Source organism: Passer montanus, unplaced genomic scaffold, assembly GCF_014805655.1.
Source record: "Passer montanus isolate IOZ18808 unplaced genomic scaffold, ASM1480565v1 scaffold18, whole genome shotgun sequence".
NCBI classification, from domain to species: Eukaryota; Metazoa; Chordata; class Aves; order Passeriformes; family Passeridae; genus Passer; species Passer montanus.
This window is the reverse complement of record NW_024365381.1, coordinates 12,764,974-12,788,073: the sequence shown is the minus strand read 5'-3', so window position 1 is coordinate 12,788,073 and position 23,100 is coordinate 12,764,974. Positions and strand designations below refer to the sequence as shown.

Sequence of the window (23,100 nt, the reverse complement as noted above, 5' to 3'; positions counted from 1 at the left end):
CGTGCAAGCCCCAGTGTGGATCTGAAAGGGAAAGAACTGTTCCCCTACTGTCTCCTCCTTGCTCTGGCCCAGAAGAGCAGGGCTCACTGAAAAGGTGCAGTGTTCATCCAGACCTGCCCAGCGTACCAGGAGCGAGCAGGATGGTGGAAGCAGGAGCAGGAGGCCGGGGCTGGGAATGCTAACTATGCGGAGAGAGGCTCTACCTGCAGCTCCCCCCTCCCCACCGCGCAGCTCCCGCGGCTGGGCGAAGGCAGCAGCCCAGGCCCAGGGCTGGAGCAGGAGAAGCCCTTGCCGGGGGTGTTCAGTGGGGGCCGGGAGCGGCAGCAGGCAGAGGCCTGGGATGCGGAGTGCCTGCAGAGCTCTCCGATGCAGTGGAAATCGCCCCCACCCGAGCCCCGGGTGAGGCGCGGCGCGCCCCGGCCTGCCCGCGCAGCCACAGCAGCACCCAGATGGCTGCCCTGGGAGGCACGCTTACCTCCTCCCGCTCGGGCAGCTCCTGCTTGCCCTTGCAGAGCCCCGGCAGAACAGGCAGCGGCTCCTCAGCAGCGCCCTTCAGCCCAGCCCTGCCCCGGCAGGGAGAGGGAACGCCCGGGCTGCCTGCTGCTGCTCTGAGCCGGCGGCTCCCCGGGGCAGGGGCCCTTCCCTTTGCTCCCCCAGCCGCCCCGGGGCACACGCTCAGCTCCCGGAGCCGTCCTGCCCTGCCCCACGGTATCCACCATGTGCTCCAGCTGAGACAGTGGCCATGCAGGGCTTACCCATGCTCTGGGAGCAGTCCAGACCTCCTGCAGCCCACTGCCAACAGCACCGCTTCAGCAGAGGAACCGCCTCGTGCTCCAGCTGACCTCCACAGCCTCTCCACACGCTTGTCCCGGCCACCACACCGTGTTTGCCCCCAGCACCAAGAGCGAGTGCTTTGAGACCAGCCAGGCCCTCTCCAGCCACGGCAGGAACAGGTAGGCTGCTGGGGAGCACAGGCACGGCAGGGGCATTTTTGGGGTGTTCACAAGGGTGAAGATGGCAAGCCAGAAGGCAGCTACACAGCCTCTCATTCTCTGTGAAACATTAGAGGCATAGGAAGCGCAGGGCAAGGCTGGAAGCAGCTTCTTGGCAAGGGGCACAGCGGGTACCAGCAGCCATGGCCCAGCACGTAAAGCTCCCGGCTCGACCCGGCCCTGCAGTCACGCCATGGGGCCTCTCTGCCCTCCCTCCTCAGTCTCCTTGCTCACCAGACAAGCGCAGCCAGCAGTAAGATGAGAGGTTTCCCAATACTGCCGGCTTCCAACCCCAGCGCGGGTGCGGGGCAGAAGTGCTGTTCACAGCAGGTTATCCTCCCTCCCCCACATTCTTCCCAGGAGCAAGCAGCTCCTGCTTCAGCAGAGATCAGGGGATACAGCCACTTTTCTGTCAGGGGACAGAAAAAGGCACCGCGTCCCCTCTCTAGCTGGAAGAAGCTGACCAGGGTGGATACCAGGGTGGGGGCAGCCAGGACCCAGGTCTTGTCTCATGCCTGAGACACCCTGCCTCCAGTGACAACAGGGCAATGGCCAGGGCACAGAGAATGTCATGGCAGCAGAGCTGGGCAGCTGCACAAACACCAGTGCATGCTGACACCAACCTCTGAGGCGTGGGCAGGAGCCCAAAGCTGGCTGTACGCCGGCCACCCTTCCATGCACAAGCAACCTTCATTCCTGGGAAAGTGCAGCCACTTTGCTTGCCCCAGGCTCCTCCAGAGAGCTGCCCATGTGCTGGCACTCCACTCCTTCCAAGATCCACTCTTCTGCAGGAAATCCCCCTTTCTTTTTAGGCCCCATTGCTCAGCCTGAATGGCCTTCACTCTCTACGGCTCAGTAATAATCAGGTGAGCAGTTAATGTTTAGGGAGAGCTGGCAGTGGAAATTTTGCCATCACATTACCATGTTTCCTCCAGCCCTGCAAGCACAGAGGGGAGCAGCTCTATTTTCCCATAACATCACAACTGGCAGCAAGGCCCATGGTAGGGTGGGTGTCTCAGCCTGCTGTCTCTTTTAGAGCTAATGTGTTCCTGCAGAGGCATGCTGAGGCACAACTACACTTTCTGTCAGTACCAAGCCAGAGGCCTGAAGGGGCACACGGACAGTCCCAGGCTTGCTGCCCCCTCTACTGCCTCCCCCCATGGCATTACAAGGAAAGAGATAGCCTGGTTGTTCCCAGTAAAGAGCTGCAGGGCAGCCAGGAGAGGAGCGATTTTGTGGACCTATGGTGCTTGTTGTCTTACCTAGCTATAGGTGACAGAAATTGAAAATTCTTCTCCCAGGTCTCATTTTTGGAAGAGTTTAGCTGACCTGCTTAGACTGCCTCAGTAGAAGCCCAACACAACAGCTTCCCAGGTTTGGAGAAGGTGAGAAAGGGCCCAAAAGCTGTGACAAGAGCTGCACAGCCAGATTCACAACTCAGAAAAGGCACCACACTTTGAAGAGAGGCAACCGGGAACAATCACTTTTGCTCTTACAAAGAGGGAGGGCACAGGCTGGTTTCTCATTCAGCAGATCACCTCTAAAGTGTGTACGGCACCCATCTGACCAAGTGCCTTATGATTCAGGGTCACCTCCCTGTCCTGCTCCCCATGCCTGAAATGCTGCCGCTCGAGGGGGGCTGTGCCAGCCGGCAGATACCACACAGGCAGTGCAGAGCAGGGTAGCTGCAGGAATTTACAGAGGCGGAATGGAATTTGGCCAGGAGAGCAGGATTAAAACCCCATGCTCCGGATTACCATGCCGTCCCTCCCTCCCCAGTCTTATGATAAGCAAACCGTAAGTGAGCGTTTCACCTCTGTATTTCCCTGGAAAGAGCAACCTCTGGCAAAATAGCCACCATGTTCTAGAGGTGGGACCCAGCAGCATTTCCAGAGTTGGATACCAACACTTGCTGTAAAAGGAGGAAGCATCCTCATCTCCCTACTGCTCCCAGATACCACAAGCTGCTGAGAAAATCCAGAAAGGATTCTCCTGGAACAACAGGCAGCTGTGCCTCAGTTACAGCTCATTCTCAAACATCAAGCTCTTCTCAGGCCCGTAAGATTATCACACATACAATTCTGCCACTCTGAGTTCAGTTTCTTATTCTCAAGAGGTCACACTGAAAAGCCATCTTCTTCTCTGGCAGAACCACAGCACTTAGGGAAGAGGAGCTAAAAGTCTCTGAAGGGTGTTGAAGCTCCAGGCTTGGCTGAAGCAGAGACTCTTGTCACCAAACTGTTTCCTTGTTTCCAGAGGAAACCAGCAAGCTCAGGCTGGGACTGACAGGAATGCCTTGCTGCTTACCTCTTCATGTCTGAAACTCAGGAATGTATCAGGGGAGCAGCTCCTCTTGGCAGGGACTCTGATCACAAGGCCCTGCTAGACACAATCTGCTTGTGCAGAGTCAGTCTCCCTGCCTGCAGCCAGGCACTGGGTTCAGCTGCCCAGCAGAGTGTAAGTGACAGAGGGCACGCAGGGCACCCATGGGGAGAGCAGTGCCACAGCAAAATGTGCAAGTGTGGCACAGGAGGCCTAAGCCTAGCAGACATCCTGAGGTGCTTACAAGCTGGGCAGCTGCATTCTGCCACAACTCTCAAGCAAAGTAAAGGGGGCCCACCCAGAGAGCAACACAGTCCCCAAGTGCCCTCATTCCTCTTAAGCCCAAGAAGAAGCTGGAAGGACCCCAAGAAACTCACAGCAGAGGTGTTCAATACACTGCTTCCAGCCTTACCTCCCTGGACTATAAGTCATTTGATGCTTAGAGGATACTCAGCAGGTGAAGTATCAACACTGACTGGCCTTTCTCTGGGCCTGGTGAAGCTCAAGCCTAACTGAGGACAAACACAGAGGCCATGAAGTGCTGAATCAAATCTCCTCCTTATGGCTTCCTGGCCAACACAGCTTGGCACGGGAGGGACCAGGCCTGAGCACAGTGCAGGAGGACCCCAACAGCCTCTTGAAACAGGGGCTGATCTCCAGCTGCCTTCCTCTCTGATGGGATTAGGTTTCTACTATCTGCATTTTTGCTGATGTCTGTGCTGCAGCTAATAGGCAGCTCTGAATCCATTAAGATCACTGTGTCCTGGTCTCCGGATGTGCTACGGGCATCAATACCTGTTCACCCTGCCATTTCCTGACACTTTCATTGCTGTGGGCTTCAACAGTTCCTGGGGTCAGAGCTGAGCAGGGTCAGCAGCCAGGAACTCCAGCTTTTCTCCAAGTCAGCCTGCAGCAAGCCCTCCACCAGTTCCAGCTCTGCCATCAAAACAGCTGGAACACCCAGAGGCATCCTGCTGATACAGCAAGGGGTGGGAGTTTCATCCTGTGTGGTACTGATACCCAAGTTTCCAGCTAGAAGGGCCCATGGGTAGGGAGTAACCCCACATCCCCCTGCTCCCCTGAACTGCTCTTGAACATCCTGCACCAGGTGATGCTCCCTGGTGGGACAAGGGAGACTATATCCCAGCACAACAGGCCAGACGTAGCCCCTACACATGCTTGTTGAGTCTGCACCACCTCAGGCAAAATTAATTAGGTTAATTACAGCAAAAAAAAGGAGACAAAGGGACTCCAACAACCCAATATTGGCACTCTACCTGGAAAAGCTCACAAGAGGTACGACACCATCCACCTCTGGGAAGGTGCCAGGGGCATGGCTGTGAGCCAGGTTGTCAGGTGCCTGCTGTGCATTGTTACCAGCAGAACTGGGTAAGTGTTTTTGGCTGAATAGTTATTGATTGAAAACTGCAGTTTCCAGACAGCTCAGAGCTATTTGCTCCTTCATCACAAGTTTTGGACAAGAACAAAATGCTTTGTTTTCCAAGCAAAGAAGTCTCATTTTGCATTGTTTTGTTTGTAATTGAGCTGCATTGCATTTAAAATAAAAGATAAAGGATCTCTCAAATTTGTCTGTGTTGAGTTTTTCTCCCTCCAGCTTTTCATTTTGGGCACTAAATCAAGCAATTAATTATTTGTCTAGCTCTGGTCTCCAGACAAGCTGAGAGCATCATGAGCAAAAAGGCTGGAGCAGCTCTGCCCAAGCAGCAGTGCTGAGGAGGGTGTTGATTTTTTTGTGCTGCAGGCTTCTTTCAGGCCTTAGCTTGAGTTCCCTTGGGGTTAGCAAACATTCCCTGGGGAGAGGAGAGCAGGGCCCTGTGCAAGGAATGGCAGGTACCCCACCACAAGGGATCCACCTGCCCAGTGGGCAGCAGTTGGGGACACACAAGGTCACTACCAGTGCTTGGAGGACATGCTGGGAGCAGGGCTTCCCATGCCAACTGCCCTCACAGAATCACAGGATATCTGGGGCTGGAAGGGACCCACAAGGATTATCAAGTCCAACTCCCAGCACAGGACAACCTCAGAAATCACACCATGTGCCTGAGAGCATTGTCCATAAGCTTCTTGAACTCTGTCAGGCTGGTGCTGTGACCACTTCCCTGGAGAGCCTATTCCAGTGCCCAGCCACCCTCTGGGTTTTTCCCAGTTTTTTCCCAATAACCTAATCCTCTGCTGATACAGCTTCATGCCATTGGCTCATGACCATGGTCCCTCACTAGTACTGCTAGTATAGGTCACTGGAGAATTCTTCCAAATTCCATCTCTCACAATGCCAAACTCTGGTCCAGCAGCCAAGCACACACAAGGCACTGACAAGGAAAGGCAATCCCTCTCCTCTGCATGGAAAGCAGCAGAGCTCGTGGATGCAGCCTGGTACCTCTTCCACAAGGGACCAGCTCCAGCTGGGAGCTGTGCTCAAGCAGCCACTCCTATATCTTCCCTGTCCAGAGCTATTCCTGGCACCAATGCCCTCAGTGCCCAAGTGAGGCTGAAAGCAGAGCTCATCCACACAGCAATGGAACAACTGCACTATAAATAGCAAAGCAGAATGGCTCAGGGCAGGCTCTAAAAAACCCAAGCAGCAATAGTGCCATCCACTCAGGGTGCCCTAGGCATTCTGTACGACCAAAAGTGATTCTGAGCTGCAGAGAAGCTTGCACATCGCCAAGAGGCTCTGACAACACTGGAGAAAAAACTGTTGTCCAAGCTAAGACACAAAACTTGCAAAAAAACCACATAGGGCATCTTGCAAACTGGAAATGAGGTAGTGACTGATGGGGACAAAAAACGAAGGGAAGTGGATCCCAGAGGGGAGGCAGCTCCCCAAGGCAGGCAGTGGAAAGGAGCATACTCCCAACATCCGAACTCATTACTAGCCCTCCTCCCTTCCTGCTGCTCCTTGTGTTCCTGACCCTGGAGCTTCTCACACTGCTGAGCTGAACCATGAACTTGCACACCAAAGGACAAAGGCAGGGAAGAAACAGCACAGCTCAACTCAACCAAGCAGCAGATGAGTGGCTGAGGACAAAAGCTCACGTCTTCTGCAATCCATAGCAACCTCTGTGCAGTGCCCAGCCTGCACCAGGAGAGGCGTAACATCTCAGACCATCCTGTGATCAGGTCTTCCTGGATGCTTCTAGCAAGAGTCATACCCTTTCCACCACACTCATCCTCACTACTCCCTCTTCCCTCCTAGTGCCTTCATCTAGGAGGGAATACTAGATGAAGTATTCCAATATTCCACCTTCCCCTTCTCACTGACACCGTATGTCCTGTTAAGGGATCTCAGCCTCCCCACATGAGGATATGACCAGCCTCAAGCAGCACTGCCAGGCACCAGCCTCCCACTCCTGAGAGGGAGCCCTGCCCTTTCAGCAGTGCTGCAGCACTTGGGCATACACTGGGAATAAGAGCACAGAAGAAACTGTCAGGAAATCAAGAGAGGGGTGTATGCACAGGGAAGGCACACACCTGAACCATATCACCCAGCAAATAAAAACACAGGCACACACAAAGGGAAGCAGTTGCTTCCTCTGTAAGAAAGCTTATTTTGTCAGAATAGGAAGACAGCAGTCAAAAAAACCAGAGGAAAACCACCAAGCCCTGCTTTATTGCTCCTGGAGCACCAAAATGAGACAGGACACAAAAAGCAAAGATAGCAAGTGGTCACTACAAACCCACCTTGAGAATTCTGTAAGCCCACAACTCTCTTTGCTTCTCCCCCATAGCTCTCCTCACCCTTCCTCCTCAGTGCAACAAGCAGGAAGAGAGGTAGAGGTCTCAAGTTTGGCCAAGTTTCCACTCAGGGAACAGAAGCTTGATAACAGGCTGGACAGGATGTGAGCACCCATTGAGGAAGAGGATTAGTAACCCCTTAATCTGCACATTTTGGAGTCTAAGCACTTTGCTCTGCTCTTTAATTAAACCATGGAGTGCAAAGATTGCCAGAAGGTAGAGAACAAGGAGGAAGAAGGAAAGGAAGGAAGAGACTGTAGTTTAAAAGCTTAAATGCAAGGGGAGGGTGTTACTAGCAGGGATGTATTTCACCTCAAGGGCTTTATACTGGGGCTGTTGAGCATCCTATTGCCTTCCCTGATCCAGTCTATGGGAGGGTCAGGGGCAGAATGAAGGGCAAACTGCATGATGGCCTGGGGATGACAAAGGAGGGAGCAAGGAGATCTATCAGACTGGACAAAGTTTTATCTGTGGCAGCTTTGTCTGGCTGGTCATGACTCCCCCCCCAAGTCTCCTGCCTCCTGGGAAACAATATGAGTGCCAGAGCACGTTTGTCTCCACTTCACACACCTGTCTGCACAAAAGGGCCTTGTTCCAGCACTTATCTGGCTCCAGGATGGGGAGGAGCCAGTGCCTCACTGCCCTGGCACCCAGGCAGGACCTTCAGCTCCATGTCGGGCTTCTCTGGATCTGCCTGGCAGAGGAAAATTTCCTGACACAGGTAAAGAGGGAAACCTTTTACCATAGCCCAAGATAAACAAAGCAGTTCAAATAACGCCCTGCTTCCCTCAAGCTGTGCTCAAGCACACGTGCCCGTGCAGAGCAGGCAGCGAGCCGGAGGCTCCAGAAGCTACCTGAGCAGTGAGGATAGGAGCCTCCAGCACAGCACGGGGAGACAGACAGCTGGTGCCAGAACTGGGAATAGAAATGCCAAGGAATGGCCTCACCTCCTGCCACCAGCTCTGCCCACCAGACCAAGGCAGGGGGCTGCCTGTGTGCAGGGGCAGCCTGTCACTCCAGCGTTCCTCTCTTCCCTCACTCGTATTCTTTGGAATTCCTCTCCTCTGTTTGCTTTGTTTCAGACCTCAATGAACAGGAAGAAAAGGGAAGGAGCCTTGACAAATCCGATCAAGGCATAGACATTGCTGAGGCTCCCTCCTGCTGGCATGCCAAGCCCTACACTAATGAGGGGCAGGGAGAGGGAGCCGGCCCCAAAGAAACACTTGATGTAACAGACAGAGGGAAAAGAAGCTGCTAGGACAGAACAATGCCTGCACAAGCTCCCAGCCTTCAGAAGGAGGTCTTCCCATTTTCCCTGGCCCAGAGAGCTTGTTCCAGCTCCTCAGCCCAGGTCCCAGCGACTTACTGCCCACTGCACAAGAAATAAGCAATAAACCATAGTATTGCCTGGGGAGAAGGATCCAGACATGCACACTCAGGCGAACAGCCACAGAGATGGATCACACTTCATTCAAAGGATTGCTGTGGAGAACCTGGTCCTTCCCTCCAGAGAACTGGGCTATGGGGGCCTGCAAGTGCCAGTGTTGTCTTCAGAGCCTCCCACAGGTCCCAAATACCACAGAGCCAAGCCCTTCTGCTATGTGATTATCCCCTGTATACCGACTTAGAAGCACTAAAACAGCAAGGAAGCAACCACATGTAAACCATCTACTTAACATACATGGTAACTAACCTTTGAAGGCTGCCAATGTTGCAGGAGTGGCTAGGAACAGCTGGAGAAGTTGGCACGGCCTGGTGGTGCCTGTGAGGACCCCCCTCTAACCAAAGATTCTCAGCTTGAAGGGCAGATAAGACATCTCAGCTGTACTTGAGAGTTTTGGAGCTTCCTGTCACCTGAAACCCAAAAGACAGTCACGTGAAGAGCTACTGCATAAGAGAGCTCTGAGGACAGGCCCCTGCACATCCCAGAGTCACAGATAAGAGCACTCAACACCTTGGTCCTGCCCCTGTCCTCCAGCCTGCCACAAAGCATGGCTCAGTGTCACCCAGGGCTACCCAGACAGCCCAGGGGAGAATGACTACCTGCATGCTGCATATTCCCAGCCCCAGCTCACTGCACTGTCCTTTGCAAGTTCCCCACTCATGCAAGGAGGACTGTACACATGTCCCTGGAATTGCTGGCAAAGCCACAGCCACCATGTTCCATCACAACACATGTGAGTCCTCACACCAATCCTTCAGCAGCATCAGGAGCTGAGGGAGGGATGCAAGTTCTCTGGCCCCCTCCCAAACATAATAGCAGCACAAGTGTCTAACTTGTGAGGCAATAAAGGGATTAACTCTCTTGTCCAGTAACCTGAGCCCCCGTGACATGCTTTGGGCAGCCCCACAATGGCAGTTAAGAGAGTCTATCCAAATAGGTGCATACAGGGAGAGAGAAGGAGCACAGGCAGAGGAGAGAGAAAGCAGGCAAAAAACATCACACATGCAGCTTGTGCTGAAGAGAGCACAGCAGCCTGCACATGTTACTCCTCCTCAGAGGAAATCCTTTTTCTCTGCTGGGATCTTTCCAGTGCACCCCTTTCCTCCAACTCCCACGGAGTTGGGCACACACATTCCACGGCTGCAGGATGAAATGGATAAGCCCTTCTCCCAGGAGGCTAGAAGGATTCTTAGTTCCTTATCAGGAAAAAGCCCAAAACAGAAGCACAGACATACTAATATACGGGGGCAAAGGAATTGGAGAAGAACTGGGAATTTTGCCTCTATCCACATATCATTGCTTTAAGCTGCAGCAGGAGCAGGACCTTAAAAGCAGGTAAAAACCTAGGAAAAGCACAGGTCTGATCTGTCCCACCTGTTTTAAAAGGCCAAACAGAGAAAGAAATGTGCAGTGTGCTGTGTTCCTGCACCCCTCTAGCCACAGCAAACCCCAGGCCAGCCTGGCACAGTACAGTATGACAGAAGGGAGGTGACATCAATCCCAACAAGGGCTGGAAATAAAAAATAGTAACAACAGCTGCTACCTGCACAGTGAAATCCAGCGATTCTAAGAGTGAACTACAGCACTGCAGTGCTCAGCAAAACCCTTCTTCAAGCAACAAGGCCCAACAAAACTTCTGCTTTTTGAGTCTCCCTCAGATTCTGGCTACAAGGTGGCAGCCAGTGAGAGAGGACTGCATGGACCCTATAGCACATGTCAGTAAACAGACATCTGTCTGCTCCATCATCCCTACTCCGCCTGTTTTGATCAGTCAGCTCCCACCTCACACCAAAGGGGTCTAACAGGGGAAACTCGGGAGATGGATACTTCTGGAGCAGCAGGAACAGAACCAGAGTGCCAGACCCTTCTGGCATACACCCCACAGCCTTTGCCCAGGTGCTACCAGAGCTTTATATTTCCAGTTCAGCAGGTAAGAGCCAAGTCCCCTCCACCTGGGCTAGGAAGCAGAAACTGCTGGCAACAACACTGAGTACTTTCAATAGCAAAGAGCTCGAAAAGCAAAGGCCCCTTCAGCAGAGATAATACTGAGTGGGGAGACCCAGATATGTGTCTGTCACACAGCAGCACTGTCCACTGGGATCCACCACAGCATCTCTGGGACAGCAGAGTCCCCATTTGCACATGGCAGGAGCCTCACCACCAGCATGGAGCCCACATCATATGGCTGCAACCCAGCCACCAGCAGCTATTTACACAGCACCACACGCAGGAACTGCAAGATCTGCAGCATGGTGGGACTGATCTCAAGGTCTGCTGCCGTCTCCAGGTGGGGTCAGGGGAGCTTAGGGTGATGCTGGGGGAAAGAAAGGTCAGAAACTACAAGCAGTTACCTGTCACACACCCAAAAGTAGTTGCAGTGCCCTCTCCCTCAGGGCCCAGCTGTATGTCTCCCTTGAACTGTTTCCATCAGAGAACTACGTGTCCAAAAGTTTTTTCCAGCTGCATCACATGGTTATTAAAAGACATGGCCTCTCCCTTTCAGCCTTTGGCATGGGCAGATTTGAGCATTACAGGAGGGACTACACAGTGCTAATGAATCAGGGAAGGGAGTTATCCAAGTAACAATCTATGGCTCTAAATGGCTTTCTGGAAAAGGCATCTGGAGGCAGGAGGCAGTCAGTATCTCGCAGCAGGGCTCGGCACACATTGCCAGACATGTTGCTCCTCCTGGGAAGCCAAAAAGTCTTTCTCCAGAGATGCCAAGTCTGAGCTAAGCTGGGAAGGGCAGGGGCACCCTGACAGAGAGCAGCAACAAAATGCCTCCAAGTCAAAACACATATTAAAAGGCCCCTTAAGCTTGTTTGACCTGCGTTTCCCTTCCCATCAGACTACTGTTACTTCAAGTAACAGACCTGCCAGCAACACTTCAGGAACTTAGGTACTACACCACCAGCTTCCCCTGCCAACTGTTGCCTTTCCAGACCCCAGGAGGACTTTCCAAGATCAGAAGTACAAGCTGCCACCACTAGCATTGCCATGCTCAGAGCATGGTGTGCTTCATTGCCCTTGTCTCCTCATTTGGACAGATTTGGAGCTCTCCCGAAAGGTGTTGGCCTCCAGTGGGATATCATGAGTGAACAAGGCCTTCCATTCTAGGCAGGATTCATGTAACAGGGACTAAAATACTCCCTGGACATGCCTCCATCTACAGGTTATTTGGAGCAAGTCATAATTTATCCCTAGCTATCCCAAAGTATTGGCTGAGCTCATCCAGAAGCAAAGAAAATACACAGCCAGACCACGGTGTGAGAGCTGAGGAGGGCAGGAAGGCATGCCCGAAAGAGGCAGGGCCAGAAAGGCCATCCCATTCCTCAGCACAACTGCTCGCTTTCAACCACAGCCAAAAAGATCCACATCCCCCACCTCATACTGCCAAGGCCACTTCCCTTCTGGCAGGGGAAGGTCAGCAGCAAGATAAGGCTGGGGGGAGTATCCACCTCCCACCCCGACCACCCATCTCCCAAGACACAGCAGCATCAATATACTGAGGGTATCTTCCCACATCCTGCTCCCCAGCTCCAACGCTGTACAAAAACACCCTCACCCAGCACTCTGAAAGACGTGTTTTGAGGCTTGCTTAGGCTGAGCTGCCTTACACCCATGGCAGTGCTGTGCCTGGAGTCAGGCTTCCCAGAAATGGCATGGTCTCATGGATCTGAGCAAAGAGCGAGACACTGGCAGCCAAGCAAGCTGGACTTCAGCACTGTACCCGCAGATGGGCTGGCAGAACATTTGCCTTTTTTTTTTGTTTGCTTCTTTTCTTACCGTTAGTGCTGAGCCTGCACCCCTCATCATCAGAGCATTGGAACTACCTGGCCTCGGCTACAGCCAGTGGATTTGCAGTAAGCACAAGCCCTCAGCACCCGGACTGGCCGTAAGCACTAAGGAAAGAGTTGCTCCTAGATCATTCTGGGCACAGTCAAGAAAGAAACTTGTCCCTCAACCCAGCCTTTCAGCTCCTGCTGCCACACACACCATGGGCACTATAAGCCAAGGCAATTTAAGTCTTACCCAGTCCCACGGACTTGCTGCTGCTCTGAGAAGCCGCCCATCCTACAGTGCTCCCTTGCAACATACTTACCATAAAAAGGCAGCATGATGCTATTCAAACTGTACTCCAAACTCACTTGCTGCAAGCAGGAGATGAACAAAAGGGGACATAACAGTTGGTGGGACAGAGTTTGGGGGCAAAGGGTGAAGAGGAAGCATCTGCCAAAATGCTCCTTACTCAGGGACAGAATCTAGCTGTGCTGTTCAGAGTAGCCCAAGGACTTTGTGCATCAAGCTTCACCTCTGGCTGAAGACAAGGTGTCTTTGGCAGTCTCCTAGGCAGCCAGCTCTCAGATTGCTGTCTGGCAGAGCTAGAGCATCTCCTTGAAGGAGAGCAGCTCTGGCAGTCTGCACTGGATATGCCCCTAGAGTCACTAGCAGCACACACCTACCCCAGTAGGCTGTGCTGGAAACCTCTGTCACAGGCTTCGGGTGCTATCTCACCCGCCTTCGCACTTACAGTAGCAGCCCAGCCACCGTGAAATTCACAGAAACTCGCAGGTAGCACTGCATGTGAATGGGAAGTTGGGTCTAATCCACGTGATTCTGACTAAAAAGGTTTGTTTAGCGCCAGACTGCTTGCCAGCGGTATCTCGTGCCCTTTTTGAACTCAGCCTGCTGGAAAACAAACCCTCGGGGGAAGAGGAGAGATCAGGAAGGATAAAGTGCCTGCCCATGCAACTGTAATTCCCGCCGAGGAAGCCGCAGGCACACACTGTGCCCATTGTGCGGAGGTAACCGGACAGGAGGAAGGAGGGGCGGCTCGGCCCAGCTCAGTGCGCACCCGAGAGGCCACGAAGCGCCTCCCAGCCCACGGGCACGGCCGATCTTTGCCCTAGGCAGCGTGCGGAGCCAGGCCCGGCTGCGGGCAGGGGCGCTGGCCGCAGCCTCGGCTGAGCCGGAGGCACAGCGGGGCAGGGCACGGCACGGCACGGCGGGAGGAAGGTCGCGGGACCGGGGACAGGCTGGAGCCACTTCTGCAACAGGCTGCAGCCAGGCGGGCCCCGCGCCTCCTCCCGCTGCCAACGGGGACACCCGTGCTAGTGCGGCGAGCCCCGAGCGCTGCGGGGCCGCGCCAGTCCCGGGGGGCCCCGAGAGAGCCCCCACTGCACGGCCCGACCACCGCCCTTCTGCTGCCGCTCCGGTCCGCCCGGCCCCCGCGGGGACAGACACGGTCACGCACGGAGGCGAGGATGAGAGCGCCGTGCCCGAGGCCGTCCATGCTCTCCGTGCCGCCAGGGCAGCACCTCCAGCGCTCCGCACGCAGCGAGTGGGCACGGGCCGTTCACCCGAGCGGAGCGGGGCTGTCTGTCCCTGCCTCCTCGGTCACACCTCTCCCTTCCCCACGCAGGGCTCTCGCCAGGTGCAGAGCGAGGCTCCCCACTGCCGGGCAAGCAGCGACCCGGGTGCCCAAGGGAGCCCGCGGCCGGGACGGGGATTGTCGCACGCCGCTCCCCGGCGGGTGACGAAGGGGCAAGCACCGCTCCCGGCACCTGCTCTCATTCCCCAGCGCCACCGGGAACTTTTTGCCGGTGCCGTAGCAGCTGCCCCGAGCAGCCCCCGACGGGCGGCCGGTATCCCGCGCACCGTCCCCCGCCGTGCCGCGGAGCGCCGGACCCACGCGTGGGCAGACCCCCGCCCGCCGCAACGCTTGAGGAACCACTCCTTCCCCGGCCCCCCAAAACCGGCCGCACCTCGGCTCCTCACCCGGCGGCAACCGCGTCCCCGCTCGGGACAGCCCCATCCGCCCTTACCTGCCCGGCCGCCGCCGCCGCCGCCGCTCCTGGCGGCGGCGGCGGCCTCGGCCCGTGCCCGCGGAGCCGGCCCGGTGTGGCGGCTGCGCCTGCTGTGCCAGCGCTACCAGGAGTACGTGAGGCGGCACCCGGCCGCCACGGCCCAGCTGGAGGGCACCGTGCGGGGGCTCTCCTACCTGCTGCCAGGTGCGGGAGCGGGCAGGCGGGCAGACCTTCATCCCTCCGGCCGGGCTCTGGGCCGGGGGGCGCGGGCACCGGGACCCGGCGGGGACTGGGGCTCCGCCGGTCCGGGCGCTCGCTGTAGCCGCTCTCTTCCCTTGGCAGGTCGCTTCTCGGACTCGCACGCGCTGTCGGAGCTGGGTAGGTGGGCAGCGGGTCGGGGCCGCTGCTGTGCCCTTGCCCGGGTGCATGCGGCTCCTGCTCCCCTGGCCCTGCTTCTGTCCGTGCATTCTCGGGCAGCTCCTGGGAGGAGTCTGCCCATCTTGCTACCCTCCTTCCCTCATCCCCTGTCGGAGACAGAGACAGCAGGGCCGGTTTGGCTTGCTTTCTGTGCATCCATTCTGCGTTGTTCTCTTCCCTTTCCAGTGTACTCTGCCTCCAACCTCCTAGTGCTGTTAAATGACTGGATTCTCCGAAAGGACCTGCAGGAAAGCCTGCCAGTGGTAAGGCTGGAGTGTGTGGGAGGTGGATTTGGGACACATGCTTTCTTCCTTGCACGAGCTTTCAGGGAGCATCTGTAGAAACTTAACAGGTCTTTGCTGTGGCCTCTCTTTGCGGTCAGGTATGGAGAAGCCAGAGGCAACCTCTGAATGCAAGTAAAATAGCAGCCCTGTCCCTTAGCTCCTGGCTTGGAGGTGTGGCCGGAGCACTCCCTGGACCACAGACATCCAGCCCTGACTTGCATCAGAAGCTCCACAGGCTTTTTTGAGACACTCAGAACTCGAGCTAGGTAGAAACGTTGGTGAATAAACATTGCTGTTTACACAGCAGTGGCTCTGGAGCACTGAAGCTCTTGACTCCATCTGTCAGACTCTTCCTTTGCACAGTGTACTGAGTATAACAAATGTAAGCACATTGCTACTGTGTCTATCTTGCATGAGCCCCAGGCTGGCTCCCAGCATTGTTAAACCCTTTAGGGAATGGGGAAGAGGTTGATTTTTTCCAGACAAGGCTCTTCTGTTACAAACCTGCCCAGTGTGTGGGTTGGGTGTCAGCAGCTCCCTGAATGGAGCATCAGGTGTATAATTCCTGGTTAAAATGGAATAGAATTTCAGCTGTATTGTCTTTACTGATGTTTTTCAATGGATCAAACCTTGTGGTTGACAACAGTAGTAAGTTCCCATGTGGATAGCAGAGACCTAGACTGGAAGAGGACTCACTGTCTTGGGGAAATCTAGTCTGATGCTGTGTTCAGCCAGCATTCACTCAGGTGTGGCTGTGGAGTCTGGGTTCCCTTCCCTCTACTCCAAGGACACTCCCTTATCAGCTCTGTCCAGAGAAGAGGTTGTCTTGTGTCTCAGCTCTGGGATGAGGAGGAGGAGGAGAGAGGTTTGTAGTTGAGCTCAGGCACCATGCCACAACCCAGGAGGCTATCCTGCTGTCTCCATTGGGGTAGAGGCAATATAAAACACAAATGTGATGTTCTCCCCATTTTTGGAGTAGTAACGCTATGTGATACTGTGATGTCTCAATCTGCCCCTGCTTGGAGGTGGATAAGTGGGCTTGTGTGTAGGCTCCAGCCACAGTGAAAACATTGCTTTTTGTTTCTGTGACTTCCAAGGCCATCTGGTGCTTATTTCTGAGGGTCCCACCAGCCTGGGCTGTGTTTCTGCCCTCCTTAACTCCCGAGCAGAACCTGCATCCTGTCCCCCTCCTCCCCTCTGTGTTTTGCAGTCGCTGCCCCAGCAGAAGCTGCTGACCTGGCTGAGTGTACTAGAATGCGTGGAGGTCTTTGCAGAGATGGGGACAGCCAGGGTGTGGGGGGAGATGGGCCGGTGGACCATCATTGTCCTCATCCAGCTGGCTAAGTAAGTGCTGCGGGCAGAGGGGAAGGGGCAGCGTGCGCTCGGAAAGGGGACCTGGAGGGCACTCCATAGTACCCCGGAAAAAATCCCACACAGGACTGAGCTGCCAGTCCCTGAGGCTGGGGGAATTTGGAGCCCCACGGTGTACTGGACTCTGTGCCACAGAAGGGAGCACTTACACCTCTCACCTTGCCAGTTGTCCTGAGGAGACCCGAGTGTTTCCCTCTTCTGTGGAAGCCATCTCTCCAGTGTAACAGGAACCCAGGTCCATAGGCTGCTATTGAAGACTTCCACTTGTCTGTTCACAGAGCTATCCTTCGTCTCCTGCTCCTGCTGTGGTACAAAGCTGGCATCCAGATGTCTCCTCCCATTGTGCCACTGAACAGGGAGAAGCAGCAGCCTCTCCACCCAGAAGGTGAGCCCATGGTGTTGTCATCATTGGCTTGGTGCCTTGCTAAGCCACATGTCTTGTCCTGCTAGAATTACTCAGGAGAGCAGTGGCTTGTGCAGCACATGGAACCGTAAGGTCTGTACTCAAGGCTGAGCTGTGTTTAACTTTTCACTCTTTGCAGAGGGCAAGCTTGCTTAGTGGCAGGGTTGTCCTGCTATCTGGAAGGAGGGGATGGAGAAGTCTAAGCTGGGAATTTCTGGCTGAACCATGAGTCGGGCTGCATGTGCCCTGGTCTAGTGATGGGGAAAGAGGCCTGGGCAATGTAATGCAGATCTACCTTTTCACCCTTTGCCTACTGTTAGTCCCCACAGAATGGTCCAGTTTGCACTAAATCAGCCTTTCAGTCTTCTCTTCTTGCTGGCAGCTCTGGGGTGTGAAGCGTGTTGCTTTGAAGCCTGACCCCTGTGGCTGTTTCCTTCTGCAGGCATGGAAGACACCTCCTCAGGGAAGGATCAGACCTATGTTGGCAGGCGTTCCAGCCGTGTTGTGCGCTCTCTGCAGAGCAGTAAGTAACTGAGCCTGTTTTTCAGCCTGAGCTGTTCCTGCTCTGTGCCTGCATGGATGACATGGGTGTGAGCAGTCCCTTGTATTGGGACATCTCTTGCCACTCACTGGGCCCTCTGTGGGTAGGTGGGGGTATCAAAGCAACCAGAGACGTGCTGCAAGGCTAGCACTAAATTTCCCAAGTGAAGTGTGCAACAGAGACAGCTCTTCATCATGGCTATGCTTTGAGGAGCATGGATCTTACAAGTACCTCATCAAGGTTTCCTCTTTCACACCTTCACAGTGCAGAAAGCAGGGAAACATGACAGGAAGGTGTCCTGCTTTGGGCTGGGATAGAATTATATCTGTACCTGTTTAGTACAGTGCTGAGTTTTGGGTTTAGTATGAGAATAGTGTTGATTGCATTGTTATAACTGGTATTGTAGGTTGTTGAGAAGTAGCAGTTATCTAAATCAAGGACTTCAGTTTCCTGGGTTCTGCTAGTGAGGAGATGTGCAAAAAGCTGAGAGGGAGCATGGCCAGGATGGGTGACCTGAACTGGCCAAAGGGATCTTCAGACTGGGGGAGTTGGCAGGGAGGGGCCAGTCACTGTTTGGGAATGGGATGGGCATCAGTCTGGGGATGGTGAGTGGTTGTACATCACTTGTGCTTCTTGGGTTTTGTTAACTTCCTTTTCATTACTGCTATTATTGTTATTATTTTTTGTTATTTTTATTTAATAACTTTATTTCAGTTATTAAACTGTTCTATGTCAATGCAGGAGTTTTACCTTTTTCTGATTCTTCTCCCCATCCAACCGACCGGGGGGGTGAAGGGCTCCAGGGCCAGGTGGAGTGAGCTAGCAGTCGTGTGATACGCACTTACCAGCTGGGACAAAGCTTTTATTTGTGTTAGCAACCACACCTGCTTGTTTCAGCCCCGTCCCTGCAATCCCGGCACTGGGGGTCCCCCCAGCAGAGGGAGGAATCGCAGAGCCGAAGAACGGAGGAGATCAACCAGCCTCCCACTCCTCTGGGTCTCCAGGAAACCATCGCAGAATCCATCTACATTACCCGCCCCCTGCTCCACCGTATCCTGCCCGTCTCCGCCGGGTCCAGCAGAGGGTGCTGCGGGCTCGGCCCGGCTGCAGGGCAGCCTCGCCAGCTCCGCCCCTGCGCGGCTCGGCTTGGCCACGGCACTCAGGTCTCTCCCGTTCTTACACTTTGGTGGCTTGGCCTCAGCCGCTGGAGCTGTGGGTGCGAGTCCTCCAGCCCTTTTCCCCGGGGCCCCCAGCCCTGTCTTAGGGTGTATTCACCTGCACTTGGCAGAATTTTGTGGGTACGCAGGGTGTCGCTTCTCTGTGTGCCTCTTGTTAGGAGTCTCTCATCTTTTCATTCCTTGACTGTGTGTTCCTAGTACTGAGTTTAGGAGTATGGGGCCAGAGATCATGGAAGCCCTGGCTCCTCTCAGCAGTCCTGGACATCTCGAGGTCAGTCTGATGAAGAGTTTTTCTTGGTGCTTGGTTTGGTGGTGGCTGGGCATCACACTTCCTTGTTCCCCAGTCCTGGGCAGCCCTACTGAGAGAAATATGCACCCAGGATGGTTTTCAGCTTGGAGATTGAGACATCTTCTACAGCACTTCCAGTGCTCTCTGTTCTGAGCTGGTGTGGGCTGCTCTTTGTGGAGCTGAGAGTGGAGGGCTTTAGAAACTTGCTTTCTTTTCCCTGCTGGCTGCTTTCACTGTGACTTAGCTCTCTGCCCTCCTTCTTCCAGTCTGAGTTTGCTGAGTGATCTGAAAGACCTGAACAGGCGAGAGCGGGCGGAGCTGAGGCGACGAACCATCCTACTGCTGTACTACCTGCTGAGATCTCCTTTCTACGACCGATACTCAGAGTAAGGGCCTTGCTGGGCTTTTGCTGAAAATTTCCCTTTTAACTGAAATAGCATCAGGGGACTGGGTGAGTAGACCTGAAGATGTGTGGGTGCCTGGGACCAAGTTAATCTGAGCCCTTGTGTAACAACTGCCATTGCTGTTTGTGGTTCAACAGCTGGGGCAGGAGATGTCCAGCTGGACCTGTTCATATTCTCTCCCTTTCTAGGGGCAGGATCCTCCTCCTTCTGCGCTTGTTGGCTGATTATGTGCCTGGAGTTGGCTTCATCACACGTGAGTGGGTCCCACTGTTACATCCCCATTTCTGCCTGGTGAAGAAAAATGAGGGCAGTTGGGAACATTTGTCAGTTGGTTTCCAGTCTGGGGAAGGAATTGGGAAGTCCCTAGGGAGATTAGCACTAGAGGACCCTGTGTTGATGCTTGAGTAATTTTTAAATGCTGAAGGAAAAGATGAATGGCTTCCTGGCTTGATGACAGTAGTAAACCTCTGTGTGCCCTGAGGCTGCAGAGCTCAGGGTCTGCCACCTAGGCCTGTTTTCCTGGGCTTCCTTTCTGCACCTCAGCTGATACACCAGGGCCCCAACTTTACAGCCCTGTTCTGACCTCTTTTCCTTGATCCCTGGTCTGCAGTGTGGACATGAGGGGTAAATGGGTGCTTGGAAGTATTGAATCAGGCAGAAATGGCCTGTGAATCAAAGGACCAAACCAGGTCTATGTTCTAGTTCTTCACCAGAGGATCCCTTTGTTATAGGCCAGCATTTCATTTCCCTCCACTCTTCCCCTGATGATGCTAATCTTTTTGTGGAGTGATTCATGGCAGTGATATGACATTACATCAGCCTGGCATCATGGGATTGCTCTTTCTTTGGGGAGGTCACAAAGCTGGCTAGCTCAGGCGCTACTTCCTCCAGTTAGTGATTTCAGAGAGGCTTTGGAGCCTGCATTAAGCCCTGTGCAATGTAAGCATTTTCACTCTACAGCAGATGCTTCTGTTTGCACCTGCTCACTATTGCTGCAGATCTTCCTTCTTCCCTGTCACAGCAGTGTTCTCCTGACTCTCTGCATGTGGCTTTTCCCCTTGCATGTTGTAGACCCCCTTTCCCACTGCAGTTTGAACATGTCAGCTCTAAGGGAATGGTTGATGTCCCACACCATGGCTGTGCTGACCATATTTCACACCCCTCTTGGTCCTGCTCTGATCTCTAGCACCACATTGCAGTGTTGTCTTATATCTTGGCAGAAGTAACTGTTCTGTTCTTGGGTTTATCTGAGTTGTGTAAGTGGAGATTTAGGGTTGTTTGGATCATAATGAGAAGTGGGGGATATACCCCATAGACACACAGCTTTAAATTGTTGCCTTTCTACATATATGATCCCTCTGTTCTCTTGTTTCAGGGCCACTGATGGATTACTTGCCTGCTTGGCAGAAAATCTATTTCTATAACTGGGGCTGATAAGAAAAGAAGATGATTACTCTCTGCTCAAATCATGGCTGGACATTCCTAAGGAGGGCAAGCAGTCTGGGGGAGGGATATTGATAATGTCTAATTTTCAGTTAAATCATAAATGAGAAGTTCCTGTTCTACAGAGCGGGGAGGGGTTGTATACAATTTTTTAACAGATCTCGGCATGAATGACGGACAGTAAATGTGTGGGGAGACCCTGGCCATCTATTTCTCTGGACCATTCTGTGGCTGCAGTGATGGTGATGGAGCAACTTCTTTTTTGAAGCACTTGATTTTTTTCTTCTTTTGTACAGCTGTGCTATAACAAAGCCAGGCAGCATAGTGGTTTTTTGGAGAGCACTGTCTCACATGTCAAGGCGCTGAGGTTGACCCACAACCTGCTTGTGTTGGCCGTGCCTGGCCCATCTGCTTGGGGCAGATTATGTCTGTCAAATAAACTGACTAAATGGAGAGAACTGAGTCCAGAGCCTCTGCCTCTTTGCATGGGATCCCTTGTATCTGGTTGGCAGCAGGTCTCTCTTTGTCAGAAAGAGCAGCTTTTGCAGTTGTCTACTCTGATACTCTGTCCCTTAGAAGCCTTTTGCTCTGGCCTGTGTCAGTCAGGGCCCACATCTTGCTGATGGTTATAACCTCTGTAATTCCCAGTGCCTGCCTCAGTCCCCAGAGTCCTGGGGTTCCGCTGGGGGTACGGAGAGCTGCAGTGTGCAGGCTGCTTTCCTAGCACCTAATGTGTGGTAAAAGGGTTTGCAGAATGGCTGCCAGCCAGTGCTTTGGGGTTTGGCCAAGGGCAGAGGAGAAGTGATTAATTCAGCAAATCTGCTGTGCCACATTTAATAAAGGGCCTAGGACAGGCCTGTCTCTTCTAATGGGGGGGCAGTTGAAGCACCAGTCTGGATAGTGAGCTTCTGTGGAGGCTTCGTGGCCAGGACAAAGGGTTGGCCAGCTGGTGGCACTGGACTGCCCCACAGGCAGATGTCTGGGTAGTAAGTGTGCGCCAAGTGGGTATCAAACATTCCTACCTGAGCCATCCCTGAGGGATTCTCAGGCTGCAGGGGTCAGAGACTTCTTGCCTCAGCACCCAGCATTGGAAATGTAGTCCCACACACACATTCCTCATGGGCCACCACAGCTGGGGACAACAGGCCTTTGGAGGTGTGAGGGGTCTGTGTTGCCACCTCAGCTGGCAAGGCCCTGCACCGTGGTAACAGCAATGCAGAAAAGCCCTGACCAAGGAACTGTGCTGCCTCAGTCTTGTAGCGGAGGAAGATGCTGAAGTGTGTCCTGGGGCAGAGTGGTACTGAGATGAGATGCAAGGGTCTGCTTTTGGAAGGTTTGAGAGGAAGGCACAAGCAGGTGCTAAGGGACAGAGAGATGCTGAAGTGTGTGCTGGGGCAGAGTGGTACTGAGATGAGATGCAAGGGTCTGCTTTTGGAGGGTTTGAGAGGAAGGCACAAGCAGCTCTGGAGCTCTGACTACATGTAGGGACACGCACCAGCACAACAAAGGCTCAGCAGCTGCCAGGGCCTGGGCAGAGGCAGCCCAGGACCTGAAGGGGACAAGCTAGGAAGGGACAGCAGCAGTACCTGGGAGGGGCCATGTCCCCTGCCCCACCCAGCAGGTGTCCTGGGCAACCAGGGTGGCTCCTCTGTGACCTTGCTGCGGAACCAGTGGAACCGGTCAGTGTGCACCATGCTGTGCTGCCTGCTGCTCCTCGCCCTGCTGCTGGGGGCTGCCCTCCCACAGCCTGTGCACCAGAGGTGATGGCACTTCCCTCCTTCTCCTCCTCCCTGCCCTGGTGCCTGCAGGTACCCCAGGGCCCCTGACAGGGGCTGGGACTTGTGGCACCAGGCCTCAAGAGTTGGCCAGACTGAGTGGAAGATGCAGCACGTGGGAGCCCTTGTGCCAGACTGGGTAAGTGCTGTAGGACCTTGGCTCACTCCTGGCCTTTGTTTTCCTCTGTAGGAACAGCTACTCAGTTCCTGAGGATTTCACTGCTCCCCTGGAGCTGCCACAGAAGCACTTCGGCCTGGTGGATGGTACAGTGCTCTCCTCGCCCCTCTGAAGCCCCTTTCCATGCACTCACCCCTCCAGGTGGGTGGCTGTCCCGGAGCTGAGCCCAGCCCCTGCTGCACCCGCAGATTACGGCATCAGACCCAAGCAGCCTCGCTTCGGAAGGCGGGCGGCCCCGCGGCGGCCGGCGGAGCTGCGCAGAGCTCGCAAAAGCAAGCGCGACGGCCTGGACCTGCTGGAGTACTACGAGGACGGGCACCTGTGAGCCAGCGTGCCCTGTGCCCGCCACAACCCAGCAGGTGAGGGCTGGGGCAGAACCTGCCAGAAGTCCCTTTGGGTCATCATATGATCTCTGGACTCCCAGGACTGCAGCCAGGGCTCTTGGACCAATACTGAAAAGCTCCAGCTCCTCTTGGGGTCCCAAGGGAAAGAAGAA

At 54.4% G+C, this 23,100-nt stretch overlaps 2 protein-coding genes across 3 annotated transcripts in view; one reads left to right on the top strand and one right to left on the bottom strand.

The window, feature by feature from the left end:
* The window catches only part of LARGE2 (LARGE xylosyl- and glucuronyltransferase 2), a 38,873-nt gene that overhangs the window by 9,036 nt on the left and 6,737 nt on the right, over nucleotides 1–23,100 (bottom strand). The window contains exons 2-3 of one of the 2 annotated variants that reach the window (XM_039705220.1): nucleotides 14,340–14,368; nucleotides 8,764–8,924 (exon numbers count right to left, since the gene is read on the bottom strand). The gene's annotated coding sequence lies outside the window, so the exon portion shown is untranslated. Of the gene's footprint in view, nucleotides 1–8,763; nucleotides 8,925–14,339; nucleotides 14,369–23,100 lie in introns of those variants that run through there. The other variant, XM_039705221.1, reaches the window with a different exon arrangement.
* CUNH11orf94 (chromosome unknown C11orf94 homolog) lies at nucleotides 22,116–23,012 on the top strand. The gene is made up of 3 exons (XM_039705236.1): nucleotides 22,116–22,411; nucleotides 22,617–22,690; nucleotides 22,793–23,012. The coding sequence occupies exons 1-3, from the start codon at nucleotides 22,344–22,346 to the stop codon at nucleotides 22,927–22,929; spliced, it is 279 nt and encodes a 92-aa protein (XP_039561170.1). The 5' UTR covers nucleotides 22,116–22,343; the 3' UTR covers nucleotides 22,930–23,012.